General features: G+C 45.1%; 1 protein-coding gene across 1 annotated transcript; it reads right to left on the reverse strand.

The window, feature by feature from the left end:
* Nucleotides 1-1057: 1057 nt before the first annotated feature.
* ggps1 (geranylgeranyl diphosphate synthase 1) lies at nucleotides 1058-17229 on the reverse strand. The gene is made up of 4 exons (XM_084458783.1): nucleotides 17104-17229; nucleotides 15959-16043; nucleotides 10024-10094; nucleotides 1058-2617 (listed from the first exon to the last, which is right to left on the reverse strand). Exons 2-4 carry the CDS (start codon nucleotides 16029-16031, stop codon nucleotides 1823-1825), a joined length of 939 nt encoding a protein of 312 aa, XP_084314909.1. The 5' UTR covers nucleotides 16032-16043; nucleotides 17104-17229; the 3' UTR covers nucleotides 1058-1822.
* Nucleotides 17230-17545: the final 316 nt, after the last annotated feature.

Genomic DNA, 17545 nt, shown 5'->3' on the forward strand with positions numbered 1-17545 from the left:
AATACTTGTAAATACTTTGTAAATATTTCAGTTCCAAAAAATAATTTGCAAACATTTTAAAAAAAAAAGTTTTTTTGCTTTGTCATTATGGAGTATTGTGTATGGGGTATTCGATGAAGGGGGAACAATTTTAGATTAACGTAGCCTGACAAGATGTGGAATACGTGAAGGGGTCCGACTACTTTCTAAATGCACTGTATACCTCTGGAATAGTTCTTACTTAGCTTCCTAGAAATAAAACATGTAGGCTAAGCATAGCCATGGTTCTCAATAGCTATTTCCAGATCCATCCATGTGGTTTAAGCCAAGGCTACTACAGCCAGGCCTAATGGACCCCTGCAGAAAAACGAGATGCATTGTGGGCAGTTCCAAAAAGAAGCCCTGAGGGCACCGAGTGCTGATGTGAGCTAAGGCCAATGTTGGCTCAAAGTTTCATAACCATTCGCTTGTGTGTGTGTACTGACAGGGGAATGACCTTTTGCTTCCAACAGAAGACAACTAAAACCCTTTACATCTATAAATTGACAGAAGTGTCACCCTATTGTCCAGGTTATTTCTGTATGTATGCATGTGTGAACAGTATATGTGTGTGTATATATATATATAATTGCTTTTTTCCATCTTTAAAACATGGCAAAATGACAAAGACAACAGGCGCAAGCAGATCCCTCTCGATGCTTTGACACACTTGGGGTTCAATCAGTACCTCATGTGCACAGTAGATGGCGCCGGTGATCTGTGGCGACTGTCTGCTGCGACTTGGACTGCTCCAGCATCGAAACGGGACATAGTAATACTAACCCTGCCTGCATATTGTGTCCCTGCCTGCATATTGTGTAGCTTACAGTATGTGCTGCCCAGTCACGACCAAACCATATGTAAAGAGCACATCTCTGGCAGCAGACTTCGGTGACGGGAAGTGTTAGTCCTTGAGAAAACAGCTTTTTATCAAATAGGATTTTATTTAAAATTCACATATGCCCAGTGTATTGTGCATCATCCAGTACTGACTTATATAAAGGTAATAAAATGGAGTAGCGTTCATACGACTCATTGTTGCAATACAGGTAACATCAAGCTGGAGAGACAGAAAGCATATTTTTTCTCCACGAAAATAAATTACCACAAGGACACACTTTTGTTAAGACTTTTTACCAATGGCACTCTTGGCAGTATAATCTACTCTGACATCCAACATCGTGTTCCAACACTTCAATTCGACAGAACTCTGGAACAAACACACAGAACACACTTTGACCAAGGAACCAATTTCCATCTGGTGTCAACATAGAAAAACACATTTGTATGCAGTGCACAAGTAAGGCTTTGTAGCTGCGTTGCCATCTCTGGTGTCTTCTTTTTCTTCAAGTTTCTGTAGAGACTGTAGTCCTTTGAAATGTCATAGGATCTCAACCTCTCGTCTGTCCCTGAAAGACCACCGTCTCTGTCTGTGGAATTGTAGAAGGATGTTCTTACACCCCAGACAGTTTAGTACACCAACTACGCAGATAAGCAGGGGCTTTCCAGAACCACCAGCTGTATAGAATATGGTAGGGTACTCCAAGGAACTGAGTGCTGTTACGCAAGAGGCATTCGAGGGCGTTCTATCGTACAGCTGTGTACTGCCAAGTAAGTGGGTTTATCCGGTTAGGTCATTTAAACGTCACTAAGTGGTTGTTTGACCGTCTGCCTATATAAGTCTATATGGGCTGGTTGTGAGGCTATACTGTAGCTGGATGACGCTGGGGAGAGTGGCTGGCCACGCTTGCATGGCACTCGGGAGTGTGTGGGACTGTGTGGCAGCGGGAGGTTTGGGATGAGGTCAGTGCTGCTGGTGGCTGGTCTCCGCCCCGGCCCCGGCCTCGGGCTCCTGGTACATGCGGCTGAGGTGTTTGACCAGGCCCTCCAGCTCGGGGTTCCCCCCCAGCTCCCTGATCAGGCGGTAGGCGTCGGCCTCCAGGCCGCGCAGGGTCTGCCGGGTGTAGGCGAACGAACCCACCTTCTCCAGGTAGTCCACGCAGTAGCGCTTGACGTCCACGTTCTCCGTGCGCTGCCGCAGGATGTTCTGCACCTGGGTGCTCTCCGGGCGCGACCAGATGGCGTGGATGGTGGGGAAGGAGAACTTGCCCTCCGTCAGGTCCTCGCAGAAGCTCTTGTTCTCGCTGTACTCACGAGAGTTCAGGTTGGCGTAGTCGTCGCGGATCTGGAAGAAGAGGCCCAGGGCGTCCAGGAGGGGCTTGAGGTCACGGTCCCAGCTGGAGAAGAGCTGCATCAGGCCCACGGCCAGGCCGAACAGGCCCCCAGTCTTCTGGAGCACCATGGTGCGGTACTCCTGCTCGCTGGGGCAGGTGTAGGTGTCCCGCCAGTGGATGTCCAGCCCCTGGCCGCGGTGCAGCTCCAGCAGCTGGCGGGTGAACACGCGCACGGCCTCCGGGTGCTCCAGGGTCAGCACCTTCTCCAGGCCCAGGAAGTAGACGTAGTTGGCGGAGTTGATGACGGACGGGATGCCGTAGATGCTGTGGGCCACGGGGAAGCCGCGGCGCAGCTTGGAGCTGTCCTCGATGTCGTCGATCAGCAGGCTGGCGTTGTGGAGCATCTCCGTCACCTCGATGATCACCTACGCACAGGGGGGCACAAGAGGACCAAAGTAATACCCCGTTTAGGAATTCTAGGAATAATTAGGAATTCATGGAAATTAACGGGAAGAAACTGGAAAACAGAATTTCTCATTAATTCCTCTTTTCTGTTAATTCCTATTAATTCCCATAAATCTTTAAGTTTGTGAATATTCCTGGAATATTCCTGGCAACCCTATTCCTGATTAAATTCAACTGATTAAAAGACATCAGTTTGCTGAAGATTGTGTTCATGTCTGTGTTCATGTCTGTGTCTGTGTTGAATAGTCATTAGTCGATATTAAGTCAAGGATAAGCAACAAAGGAAAATAAGTCCTCTAAGAAAGACAAAATCATTTAAAAAAACGAGCCCCTCAAGCCTTGCCTAAAGGGAAATGGAAGGGCCACAGAGTTGTTGTAGCATAGTATGCTCCCAAGTAGAATCGGATGTGTTGCAGATCTTATCCAGTAGAGGGCGCCAGGTGCAAAGGCTGCATAGCTTCAGGAGGGGAGTGTCTTTGGACGGAGAGCAGATCCGAGAGAGCAGGCAATCAGAGAATGTGGAGCCGTATTCTGGGTGGAGGCAGACGAGGACAGCCGATTCTGGAGCTCACCTGGACACAGTCCGTAAGGTCCGGCGCTGCTGATCCCATAACGATGGGATCAGCTTGAAGATGGCACCGACCAAGACAGCTATGGCGCCTCGGTGCACCCTGTTCTTTTGCACTGTCCTGTCTCGTCCCTGTACCCTGTCCAATGTTATCTCCATGTTATGCACCACTGACCGAAGGAAATTCCTAGTATGTTCAAAAACTGCATGGCAATAAACACATTCAGATTTTGATCCAGCCTGCCAGATGGACAGCAGCCCCAGCATATGGCGGCAATAACCAGGGCAGATGTGGTCACATGTTAGGGTCATTAGTGGTGGTGACACTTTCAACCCCCAAAGAGAGAGGGGGGGGGTCACAGCCCTGCTGTGTCAGCATGTTCAGATGGTCCTAGCATGACATGCTATTGACCCCCCCCCTCCCACACACACACACAGAGAGAAAACAAGCAGCAACACACACACTCCAACTGTGTCAGGGACAATGAGTGTACTACATCACAGCAGACTAATCTAGCCAGATCCCATTCCATAGTTGTAGTCGTTCAATCATAATTAAACCTACATTACAGATTATTTGTGAATAAGACTACTGTATAGGCTTCTTGTGAGACGGACACTAAAGTCCTCTTTCCCAGCTCAAAGTGGGCCTGGTCCTTCTTCCACAGCCAGGGGGCGCACCATCTGAAAACTCAACAGGCTGAACAGGAAGAGACGGAATGTGTTCTGGTGCAGAGAGAAAATGTCACACAGGCAGAGCTGGCTGTTTGCTGCTTCTTTGTTTGTTTAATAAGCTAGTCAGTCAGCCAACCAGTGAGCCAGTCAGTCTGTGAGTCTGTCAGTCTGTCCATAATCCTGACTTGCAACGGCGGCCGGAGCAGAGTGTAATGGCGCAGGCTTTATCGGGAGCTGATTTAGGAGACAAGTGGCGTGCCCGGGGAGTGAGAGCTGTTTGTGTGTGGGGCTGGGGAGCACAAAGACGGGCTCAGTGGGCTGGGCTGGAGGCCAAGGCTCCGGACGACCGTTCAGACGTTTATCCCCCAAACACAACCTTCCCCTCGGCTGGGCCCTGCTGCTCAGTCACCCTGCCACCTCACTGACACACACACACACACACACACACACACACAGAGAGTGAGAGAGAGAGAGAAATTCTAGATCTGCGTGAAAGCTACAAGTCGATGCAGAGATGAGTTGCCAGCGACGGGGACAAAGCCAAAATGTTTTCTTTGCTGCAGTGAGACGAGATTATATTCATTAAAGCCATTAGAATGAGCGCTTAGCATCAAAGTCCCTCCCTGGCATATGAAAATAGACCGAAATAAAATCCCACTCACAACATTGCCCTGGGCAACAAAAACAAAAACAAAAACAGCCATCAAGACTAAAAACTCCTTATTTCTCAGACAAATGTGTTTGGGTTCCCAGTACAAACGAGTAATGTGACCGGTAGTGTGACAGCTGCTCATGATGGGGTGTCTGCAGGCTTCTATCGCTCCTGTAGACATCCAGTGAATACAGAAGGATGTTAGCAAGCTAATTCAGTCCCCCGTTCGCCAGGCCAACAACCAGTTACCCATACGGAAGCCACAGGCATCTCCAGACCAGACAGGAGTAGTACGTTGTGATTTGATTTGTTTATTTGACATTAAAAATACACTTGTACACTAATACACTAATCTTGTGTATGACTAAAATCATAGAGGATGAACACAAAGTTAAAAACGTGTTTCCCAGTGTGGTCCTCTGACATTCAGATGGGACAGCAAGTTGGCAGTGTATGATTAAACGGACAGCATGAATAGAACTACTGTACGTGGGTCTCAGATACAGAGCAGAGTACTAAGTTGTGGGTCTAAGATATTGACACAAACAAATATCAAACAGCTTGGTACCTAGGCTTTGTTCACACGGCAGTGAAATGTGACCCAAATCTGATCTTTTTGCCTACATGCGACTCAGGTCAGATTTTTTCATGACCGTGTGAACAGCGCAAGTCACATACATGAAATCCAGATTTTTTTTAAATCCAACCTGGGTCGCTTTCAGAGGTGGTATTATATCGGATACATGTCTGATGTTTTGCAATGCACCTGCCGTCTGAACAGTCATGTCGCGTTTAATGCTACTTTTACGTCTCTAGAGCGGTGACTTGCAAATTCGTGAAGCGTTCCACTGTGGTGTGCTTGTGCAGCATACTGCACGTCACAAGACGATCCTCATCCTTCTTCTCGTTATCATTTGCTCATACCGTCGCCGGCTTCCACTGCACAAATAGCCTACTTGAAAATCAAGTAGTTATCAGTTGTGGTTGTAACGTTATCATGGATGTATTAATAGAACGTTATCCATGGTTAACGTTACTTCCGTAAACAGTGCGCGTGACGTCCTGACGTCTTTGTTATTGTTCCTCTGCACATGCGGGTCTGTTCAGGGCCGTGGGCTGTTCACACGGCAGTCAAATATAGGTTACATTTAAAAAGTCATGTGAACAGCTAAACAAAAAAATCGGATCCGTGTAAAAAAAACGGAATTGAGCATTAAGACGTGTGCCGTGTGAACTAAGCCCTAGACTTGCCGCCAGGGAATCACTTGGCATTTCACTTGTGGGCATCAGCTAGGCCTGGGCACTGAGCTCTGGAGAGTACCTGGCCGTAACCTCCCACATTCCCAGCCTCCTCACTGCAGAGGGCACTCAGATCCCCCCCCGCCGAGACGCTCCTCCACTTTACATGGTCTTCCTTTTGTTAGAGACACCAACAGGCGGCTTCCTGCTTTCTATAGACCAGCCACACACAAAAAGGGCGAGCCTGGAACCACCCAGAGGCAGCCCGGAACCATTGCTACCTAGATTTCCCAGGCAGGCAGCAGTCAAAAGAATAATAATGCTCTTCCAGTCAGCAGTCAGTCATGCATCATCAACAATTGACCTGATGTTCACTGGCGGGGAGGTGAGGAGGAGACAGATGAATATGGAATCGTGGTGGTGGGGTGATGGGAGAGCTAATGCCCAGATGAATCAAGATATGGCCGAGCCAGTCCCCGGCCGCATCGGTGATGGGGAAGTCTGCCTGGCAGCCGCTTGTTAGCGGCGACACCGAGTGCGCTCAGTCTAGATGATGGGTTCAGCGAGAGTTTACAGCCAAATAAACCTTGTCACAGCCGCAGAGGAAAAAATAAAGGGGGGTGAGAAAGAGGGGGGAGGCTGCACTTCTTTCAACATTAAAGTCAGGCAATGTAATCTGCTTGGCTGCTTGTGCACAAAAAGGAATATCTTAGGTTAGTCTGTGATGTGGACATGTCGGGGGCCTGGTAACCCCCCCCAACACACACACGTCTAGCCTCCTAGTCACGTTGCCTGAAGAGTGAAGCCGTGCATTCGAGGAGGCGGTTCCTACTACTGTAGGCTATATTCACACTGAAAATGAATCTGAGATGGGCACATTTGCAAGGATCCTCGATCTACTACCGTCCTCCACATGGCCAAAGACCAGGAAGGCATGGAGGGGAGCACATTCTCACACGCACGTTACTCTCACACATGCGCACACACACACACACTACTATCGCACGCACGCGGTCCCAGGGGGGAGTATTAGGAAACACACAGACTTGGGGCTGTGTGGCAGGTACCGCCCGGTAACCAGTAGATCCTGGGAAATTCATGCCGAGCTAGCATTACCGACTTTCTCTCTCCCTCTCTCTGTGGAGGGGATTGCAAAATTTCGGGACAGAGAGGGACCTGTTGAACGGCAGACTTAATGTGATCTGACAAGCTCAGCACTTAGCATATAGCGCTAGGAGGAGCAGCTGATTTCCAAAGACAGCCTTATCAACATGGCTCCCCTCTGACTCTCTCCCCCGCCCACTGACATTTTTGCACTAAATTGATTACTGCACTGACTCTTGTAGTCCTATTGCACTGCTATTTTTTGCACTGTTTGTATCACTGCACTTTAGGAGTTCTGTCATGCACTGGTGCTGCCTTGCACCTGTCCATTGTTGTATTGCTGCTAACAGTGTTGAAAAAAAATCGTATGTTTGTAAAGTAAAAAGGCAATAAACGGATTCTGAGCCTGAGCCTAAGCCTCAGTCCGGACCTTCATCAATGGATACATGGTGGCTACCTTTTAGCAACCCGAATGCTAGTCAGGTCGACGAGGTCAGCAACTTCTCTGCTTGGGGTGAGTAGTGAAGGGCGTCCTCCTAAATCGACTCTTAAGCTTCTAAATGGTTTGACAAGTGCAGACAATGTGCCCAGTCTTAGTCAAACTGTCCTGTGGCTGTAGACAACTCGATTGTGGATTATACAATTTCTACATCCACTGTAAACTTGGAAACAACATTGCAAAGTAAAGGAATGCACAGTCATTTGCTGTGAGACATGACGCTACGGAAAAGCGAGCAGCTTCCTCCTTGGTTCTTTGCTTTGTAACTTCCGTCAGGCAAAGTGATGAGGGATGGGAGGTGGTTCTCAGAGCTAAAAAGGCATGACGATTTAGTTTCAGAAATGTCAGAGAGGAATTACAAGACCTGCATCGTGTGTACAGTTTGAGGCCATCTGGACTTGCGTGGCACTTTTGCTTCCACTCTCTCTGTAATGCAACACTTAGTAAGCAACTCAATTTGGGGTAGCTGCTCTCTGAAAATGGCCGACCATGTGATGGGTTAAGTGCCAAAATCTATTACAATTGATTTTTTCTCCCCCTAAGATGACAAAAGGAGAGGAATAGAAAAGGAGGGGGGAGGGCAAAACCAGCCGGGGGGAAATGGAATGGGAGTAGGAGAGATTTCTGACTTTATAGGAAGAGTGTGCTCACTGACTGCTGAAAGGTCACATTAGCATGGACATGAGACAGACGAGGGGTGGCACGTAGCTCAGGAGGTAGAGCGGCCGGCTGGGGGTCGAAAGGTCCCCGGTTAGATCACAGCTTCTGGAGTGTGCCCAATTGTCCTTGAGCAAGACACTGAACCCCAAAAAAGGCAAAACAATTTGGTTCTCTTTGTATTCACACAGTCATCGTCAGAGGCCAGAGTCCTCTTTGCGTTCACATTGCTATACTACACACTGATTCATGGGAACTCTGACCATTTGTGGGAAATCTACAGTAGGTCCAATTGGTCAAAATGGGCATAATTCAGTTCTGTTTATAAGTGAACGGAGAAAGCTTTATGTTCGCACAGCGCTAAAAACACTTAAAAAGAACCAAACGGTGGGGTGCCCCGGTAGCTCAATAGGCTGGAATTTTTTTTTCTCCAATTTTCAATTCAGGAAAAAAAAAAAAAAGGAAAAAAAAGAACCAAATGGTTCTCTTCAGATTGGAATCAAAATCTTTGCATTCTCACTGCCCCCGTCTCATGAAAGAAGACTCAGATCACTTTCTGTTTCACTTCAGCTGAGGGCTAAAAAGAGAAGACAGTGTGAAAATGCACCATGAAGCACAAAAGCTTCAGCTTTCGAAAATGCTTTGAGACTACGATAACGCTCCAGTCCTTTCAAAGGAGATGCCCGCACTCAAACCCTCTTTTCCTACTGGTTAGCCCAGTGTTCTTAACTAACTAGAATCACTCACTTCCTCAATCGGTCATCTGAAACTGAAGTGGCATGTCTTATGATGTGTGTAGACATGAGAAAGAGGTCTAAACTAAGAATTGAGGACAGTTTTTTTTATTTTTATAAAGATGTCTATTCCCACACAGTGAAACCACAGAGGACTGCCACTATTCTTTCTATCATATGTTTACAGACTCCTGTATTCTGAGACTAGTCTATTCAAAGGCATGGGAATTAAACAAACCGAAATGAAAGCTTCATTTTTAAGCTTAACACAGGCCTACACACTAGTTGCCACCCTGAGAACCTCTTGAAAAGTCGAGATTCCAGAGCAAACAAATCTCTTAAGACTACCTGGCGAGAGCGTGGACATATCGAATCAATAAGTCACTCTTCAAAAAAGCAGAGAGAAGTTGAAATGCCTTCATGCATATCAATCATCTCCTTGTTGGGTAGCACCAACTGTAGACAGACCTTCACAGTCATGGTTCAGGGCAGGCTAACTAACAGTACCACATATGGCTCAATGGAAACTTCCCCCAGAGAGACATTGCAACAACATTTGAATCACTGTGCTTGATTCAAGGTAGCAGAAAAACTCCATAAAAAATGCGCTTAAGAATCATTCAGGAAAAAATAATTATTTAAATCCAAGGCACTAATTAAAGCTACTTGAGAACTCGGCACTTTGGCAGCCCCTCTGGTCATGATAAAATCGGCACTGCGTTTTAAGAACCACACTTCCCACAATCCCCCACTCACTCGCTGTAATGATGGGGATAAAAATTATAAACGTTCGTGGCGCAGACTGGATTGGAAGATTGTAGCTACTTTCTGGACGGATGGCTTCAATGCAGGTAAATACCGGTCTTCTTTATTCTATGTGCAAGTAGATTTGTTTCGCAGGGTGAAGTGTTTGTCGTCTTCCTGATATTGTGACACGGAAAACGTGTCGGTTCCATTTCCACCTCAAGATTTCCCACCCATGTACTAGCCAGTACACCGAAATACTAAAATAATACATTCACAGGGTCTCATGCAGTCTCATGTCACGAAAATTATTTTTGGGGTCTTGCTAAGGCCAATTCACAAACCAGTAGCAAGTAAAGGTGACTATTGAACTATAAAAAAGTTCTCATTGAGCTTTAACTACATCTGTCTAAATTACACCCGTCTCCACACTCCTTTTCAACATGAGCACCTCAGCGTCATCAACACCTGCTGAAGACTGGCATAGTCTTTACCTGCAGTTTGTCATCCGGTACGTCAAGCCAGTGGTTAAACGCTTGGGACAGTTTTGTCCTTACTTGTTTACCTGAAAAGACAAAAGAGGAGTCAGAACGTAAGACAAAGTGAGACAGGCGGTGCGGTGACCTAGCAGCCATTTCTCAACACTCAACAGCAGATCATGTTTCCTACAGAATCCCTTCTCCAGTACTACCAGCCAAGGTCTCATCGATAAAACAAAGGGGCGAGGTACTAGAGATGTAACGGTATGAACATTTCACATCACGATTATCGCAACCAAAATTATCACGGTTATCAGTATAATCATGGTATTGTTCAAATGTGCTGAAAATGTTCAAAAACTACCGATACTGACACTGAAATCATTTCACCAAGTTTTATATTGAAGACCAAAAATAAAATGAGCAATTCACACGTTTTGCTTGCATATACATTAAAATAATGCGTCTTTGAGACTTGCTAGTTTTGGTTGATGCTGGACAGTATTTAGTGAGTTTTTCAAAGCGTAATCAAACACCGTTTTAATGATAGAGGGCGCCTCACCGTCAACCTTGCAAAGTGTGAGTTTGCGAGGGCGACGTACTCGGGTCGAGTGGTCGGACAGGGTTCGCAGGTGGATGCTAGTCACATGGGGGCGGTTCTCCAGCAGGCTGGCGAGTTTGGAATAGAGACCGGTTTCCTTCTTTTCACGAAAGTTCAATTCCTACCAACTGAATAGAAAGAGGCCCTTGGTCTGGGCACTTCATTATTTTGACGTTTATGTGGGTTCTGGGGTAGTGCCTCTGGTTGTCTACACTGACCATAATCCACTAACGTTTTTGAATTCTCTACAGTGTCCTAATCAGAGGCTGGTTCGCTGGTCTCTGCTTCTACAGTCATACTGGTTGGATGTGCGTTACATCAAGGGCTGGGACAATGTGGTGGCAGAAGCACTGTCTCGAGCCCCTGCCCAGTGAGTAGGGCTGGGTATCGATTCGAATTTCAAGAATCGATTCAATTCCAATTCACAAGGTTCAGAATCGATTATCACGATTCAATTCGATATCGATTCGGTTAGTTTTTTTTTTTTAGCTGTAACCTTAATTACGTGACTGCCAAGTTATGCAACACATCAATACTACCGCTGGGTATCGATACTGATTTCAATGAATGAACGAACGAACTATTCATTCCTTCATTTATTTATTAATTAATTAAATAAAAGATCGATTTTGGGATACATGAATCGATTCTGAATCATTTGATTCAGAATTGATTCAAAATCGATTAATCAATTTTTTAAACCCAGCCCTACCCGTGAGACACCCTTGTTCTTTACCTGGGTTGGTTAACCCATTTCATTCTTGTGTTCTCCTCTTTCCCCTTAAAATTGCTTCCCTCAGTACCAGGTTGCAGGGGGGAGTGGGGTGACATCAGGTGTGGGACGTGGTGACTGGCGGGTGGTGAGTTGTGGTGTGGTAACATCTGGGTTACACCTTGGTTCATGGTGGCTGATGGTTGATAATGGTGACACCTGGTTTTGGCACCCTGTATGCTTTTTGCATTGTATATGTATGTGTGATATCACGTTGTTTTGTTGTTACTTATGGTGGTTGTTTTGGTTGTAATTCCAGGGTCGGGACGACGAGAACGACGACCAGTGGAGCTGGCCATCTGTGCTTGGTTAACTGTCTGATTTTCTGTGCAGGTGGGCGGGGCCAGCCCATTAAGCTGACCAAGTGCACCTGGCCAGTATCCTATATAAGAGCACCTCAGCCTGGTCTTAATGGCTCTGACCCATCTCCTGCCCGGCGGCTACCATGTCCTTCTTTCTTTTTCCAGGGTCGGGACGACGAGAACGACGACCAGTGGAGCTGGCCATCTGTGCTTGGTTAACTGTCTGATTTTCTGTGCAGGTGGGCGGGGCCAGCCCATTAAGCTGACCAAGTGCACCTGGCCAGTATCCTATATAAGAGCACCTCAGCCTGGTCTTAATGGCTCTGACCCATCTCCTGCCCGGCGGCTACCATGTCCTTCTTTCTTTTTGGCACCTCCTGACAAACATATACATGTTTCCACTCAATCATTCATTCACTTGCTATACACTACTGATCCACTGATTTACACACCTCATCTTTATCTACTAAATAAACTTTTTTTTGTTACTTTGTATTGACAACCATGTAGGCTCCATTTTGTCATTGCCTTAGAGCCGGGTCATGATAATCGAGATGAATTTAATCAAATTTTATTGAGGTTTATCATTATACCGGTTATCAATATGTCCCTAAAAACCAGAGTAGCTTCTTTGTGAATCGGAAACCTGGTTTGCATTCATATCTTGATTCCTGGTGGAAAGAAATAAACTTTTAGGTTACAGATTTCATAGTATTGCACTACATCCACGGACACAAAAGGATCAAAAGGATCAACGGTTCACGACAACAACAAAAAATGACAGGCTGACAGGCAGGACCCTTCAGATATTCAAGACACAGTTTAGGTAGGGACTAGGGAGACCTGCCAGGAGTAGGCTAAGCAGAGTTCATGGCTGCCAAACTCAACAGGAGGAAGATAAATATTAGAAATGAAAATATTCTTTAAACCCAGCAGGGCCTTTGGAGAAAGTCCCAGCAGCTGCTCTCTGTGCTGACAGGAAGGCTGAGAGAGAGACTTTAAGGATATTATAATCAGTCACTTTTCCACCCACAGAATCAATAAGTTATTAAACTAGACCACCTTTCAATTCATGGCTGAAAGGTCCCATCCCCTTTGCCCTAACAAGAAAAGCAGTCGGTCCAGTACACAAAGAAGAACTGGTCCAGTACTAGGGATGTCACCATTCCAAAAATTTAGTAGTCGATACCAATACCAGTGAAATGCCACGATTCTCGATACCCAATTATATACCAAAGTAAAATAAAAAAAATCCCACGTACGTCAACATACACTACCCTACTTTATTTACTTAGCCTACTTTATTTACTTACTTTAACTTTCACTTTTAACATCATTCTCTGGCTGATACTGTGAAAGTAAAATACGAACTGGCAAAACAACCTGGCTGGCTAGCTAGCAAATAGCAGGTTGGGCTGCATCTTGTGTCGCAAATATGGTAAATGAGCTACTATGAATGGTACAAAGGGATGCATTCAACAATGTTTATAAACTGGCAAAGAATGCTGGCATCTAAGAAACCGACTGGCTAAAGAACAAGCTAGCTAGTTAACTTTAGCTCCACAAGATGCGGTGGTTATGGCTAGAGTTAGCATAAGCTAGCAAGAGCAAGAGAGCACAGACCTCCGCCCCTGAATGCATTTCGTGGCTCTGTGCTTGCCAAAAATTAATGGGTTCTAAATTGGCCCATGCTACACCCCTCCACCGAGTTTCATGAAAAGCAGTCTGATACTTTTTGCGTAATCCTAGTCCAAAAAATTAATTTAGGTGAATGGCCGTCTGGGCCATGTTTGGGCAGCTCGTGGACCCGCCCCGTGATTCGCTGGGGCGGAGGTAAAATGACTGGAGGTGAATGGATGGCTGTATTTGTCCGGCTCTATGGCGCCAAATACAATGGCAATGCGGTGCCCTCCGGGCTCTCCCTCTGCACACCCCAGTCCAGCATGCATCACAGCATTGATGGTTAAGTGCTTAACAAAATATCAGCCTTTGTGGATCATAGCACGGACATTTGCAATAAAATATCAGCATTGACGCAGCGCGAGTATGATCAGCCTTGATGGCTCATACAGTGCAGTGAACAAAAGTGAATGAACGGTGCTTGAAAAAAGCACTCTGTGGATCTGCTCGTTGTTGTGCGTCAAGTGGATCTGCTCGTTGTTGCGCGTCAAATGAAACGAGCTGTAAAATTATTTGGGGGCCTCTCTAGCCTGCAAGGTACAGTTACTAGGCTACTAATTGGCTAACATTTCTGTTGTGTTGACAGGTGAACCAACGTATGTAGGCTATTCACAGCAAGCAAACTTGTCATATAAAGCTATGCTACTTTAGCTCACCGTCTTGTGACTAGCTAACATTAGCTAGCTAATGTAGCTAACTGTATTGTGCCAGACAGCCAAGCAAGTGTCACATTTATTTGAGATTGCTGGCTACAATAACCAGTGTTGTGAAATACGTTTTGACAACAGGTCAGTTGATATGTTGCACAGCAAACGAGCATCATTAGGGCTAGGTTAGGTAGCTAAATCAACTTGCCCAGCTGGTATGGTTATAGGGATCATTCCTATGGAATAGCTTACTAGTTTGTTATTTAACTATGGGTTGGCTACTCACTAGATCAATATTTTCAGTGGGGGACAGGAATACAACTGTGGAGCTGTGGCACCAGGAATTTGCTCTGACCACTGTTTTTATTCACCACCATAACATGTTATGCAGATTAAATGTACTGTATGTTTACGAGACACAGGCTTTTGATAAATTATTTTTTGGCTGGTAAATTTTGGGGGGCAGGTACAATTTCTCATCTACCACACATTTGGCTGGTGAGCTAAAAAGTTAATTTCGACCACTGGGTAGCTGGCTTCGTTCAAAGTTTGGTTTTCATTCGTGGATCCGGCCTGTGATTTGAATCTGCTGCAAAATTGAATGGGTTCTCAGGTGGCCCATGATATACCCCCCCACCAAGTTTCATGAAAATCACTCAGGTAGTGTTTGCGAAATCCTGGTTTTTGGAGGTGAATGGCCATGTGTGGACCCTTTTCGTGCTTAGGATCCGCTCCAAACTTTAATGGGTTGTAGGTTGGACCATGCTACACCCTTCCCCCGAGTTTCGTAAATCACTCCAGTAGTTTGTGTAATCCAGCACGCAGATACGCACCCACCCACACGCGCCACCGAAAACATTACCTCTTGCCTTGCGCTGTCGCTGTGGCGGAGGCAAAAATGTAATTGGAAGTGGTTTAAAATTGGGTATGTAGAACACCTATGTAAAGGAGAAAGTAGCTTCTGGTCGCGTTGTTACTAGACTAGCAGCTGCAAACAACCCATCTGTCTCATTCTGAGACAAATTGTGTTGTTTTGTGTATCCTCAATCCAAGAACTAAAGTTAGCTAATGTTACTATAATAGCAGTACACTAGTAGGAGTAATAGTCGCCCATCAGGTCCAAATGAATTGCATCCCTGGTACCTATGGTACTTGTAGGAAAAAAACTAGTAATGTCCCATTTTCAGAATTTTTGCACTGACATGGTACAGAAGAATTGGTTCTTATGACATCCCTATCCAGTACACACACAATCATTTTGTGCAGAACTAGCTAATAACAGCTGGACAATTCAAATAGCTATAGAAATGGCTCCAAATCTAAGCAGGATTTGCCTTGTTAATAATTTTCCTGAATGCTATAAATGTTACAATGCCCATGCTGGCATCAATACTCCTGACTCAATATTTGGGCATGAGAAGGAGCATGTTAATATCACTTATGTTTTTTAGATAAGGAAGAAGTGATGCTACAGTATAGTCTCTATCAATAGCCTGCTGTATCCATAAATCTTTGAATAAGAGGTTGGGGGTGGCATAATGTAGCCCACCGGATATCTGTCAAGTGGAGCAACAAAGTCAATACACCAGCTATAATGTCTGGTGCGACATTAAGCCCACCTTGCACAGTTCTAATAGAGTGGAGAGAGAATGCTCAAATATAGTCTAGAAAAAGTGGGTGTAACATTACAGAACAAGAGCTCTTCCTTGCTGAACACAAGATGTGGATCTGCGTTACTGTACCTGCCTACCATGAAAGAGCAATAAGTAGTGCCGTTAGTACCGTCAGAGCTGTGCACAGTACAGTACTAATCTGCAGAAGCATGCAGAAGCATGCTGACTGTAGGTTAAAGAACACCATGCATTAGTTAGGTTCCCTGCTGTCCAGCAGCATGTGGCTTTGAGTACATGTGTGCGTGCCATTCATGGAAGACATCAAAGGGATTTACCTGGCAGTTGCAGCAAATACTTGTATGGTTCTAGAAGAATCCGCTCAGAGGCTGCTCCCCTGTCACCATCCATTTCTTCTAGTTTCTACAAATCAGTGCAGGACACAAAGCATACAGCAATATAAATAAAAAATGTAGAGAACAAAAAAAGTTTGAACTTTTGGCTTCAACACAAGCTCACAAAGCGTTTATATTTCCACTTATTCTGTCAAGATTCTGCACCCGGTTTATTAATTTGCAGTGTTTACTTTTGTGAAAGTGAAAGGTGATTATAGTTATAAATGTCACCACCAGAAAAAACAGACAACAACCTGGAAGTTCAATGGAATTCCACAGTGATCAAAGAACCCATCAGAAGTCAGAGCATCCTCGCTTAAGTTACTTCTAAAACGAAGAGCTGAAATACACAGCCAAAGATACAGGGCTTTATGCCAGCTGGACTTGAGGGTAGCCACAAACCAAAAGCCTTCTCATCTCTACGGGTGAGTTTGGCGAGATTTCTGTTAAATAACTGGATCAAGTATTTTGTTTAGAAGCCTGTCTGCTTAGGGTGTATGACAGAGAAACGCCATCATGAAAAAGGATGCGAAGTAGTTTATTAAAATAACTATAATATATAATTAAGTTGCCTAAAGAGTCTTCGAGGGCTGTAGACAAATCAATGATGCACCTTTCCACACTGTCATATTATAATAGCACTGTCAGGCTAACTATACCAACGTTACATACAGTAACCCATCTGGAATTCAGTCAGAAGCCATATAACTGAGTAAATCAACTTTGCTTGATCTCAATTTATTGGTTGTAATAACTGATGAATGTGGCAGAGTGAACAAATAAAAATGACTGTCCAAATAAATCAATGAATATACTACTAGACTATCAACCACGTCATAACTTACTATAAGAAAGCTAGCTAGGATTGTAGCAACTATATATCTTGTATAAAATAGTTGAGTCCTTAGCTCCACCCAACTTCAAGAGCTATGCCTACTTGACTGCTCCACTTCCGATTTTAACCCTAGCTAACGTTAGCTAGCCAAAATTGCTAACAAGCTAAGCTAGCTGAGCTAAAAGGCTTTTTCGAATTTAATTCCGAGATGAAAAACATCCATATTAAACATTATTGGTTTGATAGGACTTACGTATTGGTGTAAGGTGACTGCACTATAAGACACTGTCTTTAAATTCTCCAGGCCACAGCATTGTAATGAGCTGATGAATCGTCGGGGCGCGTCGTCGGAACGTGAAGCTAGGATGACCAAGTACAAGTACAGAATGCTGCTCGATCGTGGCAGCAATTGTACGCCATGGCTTCTTCACAGAGCAAGCGCGTAAGTGGGTGGGGAGCCAAAGATTAATCTAAATTGTTTAAATGTACAGGACCAGGCGGTTCTTGATTATGTGGGCGGAATTTGAACTAATTTCACTTATTTATCCTCCGCAAAAGTACTAACACGAACTATATCCACGCCAAACATACTGTCAATATATGTTAAACAAATCAGTTGAATTATTTATCACTTTTACGAATTATTTTCATTAGCTAACCCTGGCTCCCCTCGCCGCCAACGTAACCTTGGCATA

The sequence above is a fragment of the Borostomias antarcticus genome (genome assembly GCF_949987555.1).
Source record: "Borostomias antarcticus genome assembly, chromosome: 2".
Taxonomy (NCBI): Eukaryota; Metazoa; Chordata; class Actinopteri; order Stomiiformes; family Stomiidae; genus Borostomias; species Borostomias antarcticus.

Coding starts and splice junctions, on each gene's coding strand:
- ggps1 (XM_084458783.1), bottom strand. CDS start 16,031: ATGGATGGTGACAGGGGAGCAGCCTCTGAGCGGATTCTTCTAGAACCA. Junction 10,095..15,958: donor GTATTTGCTGCAACTGCCAG/GTAAATCCCTTT, acceptor TTGTCTTTTCAG/GTAAACAAGTAAGGACAAAA. Junction 2,618..10,023: donor TACCGGATGACAAACTGCAG/GTAAAGACTATG, acceptor CCCTGTGCGTAG/GTGATCATCGAGGTGACGGA.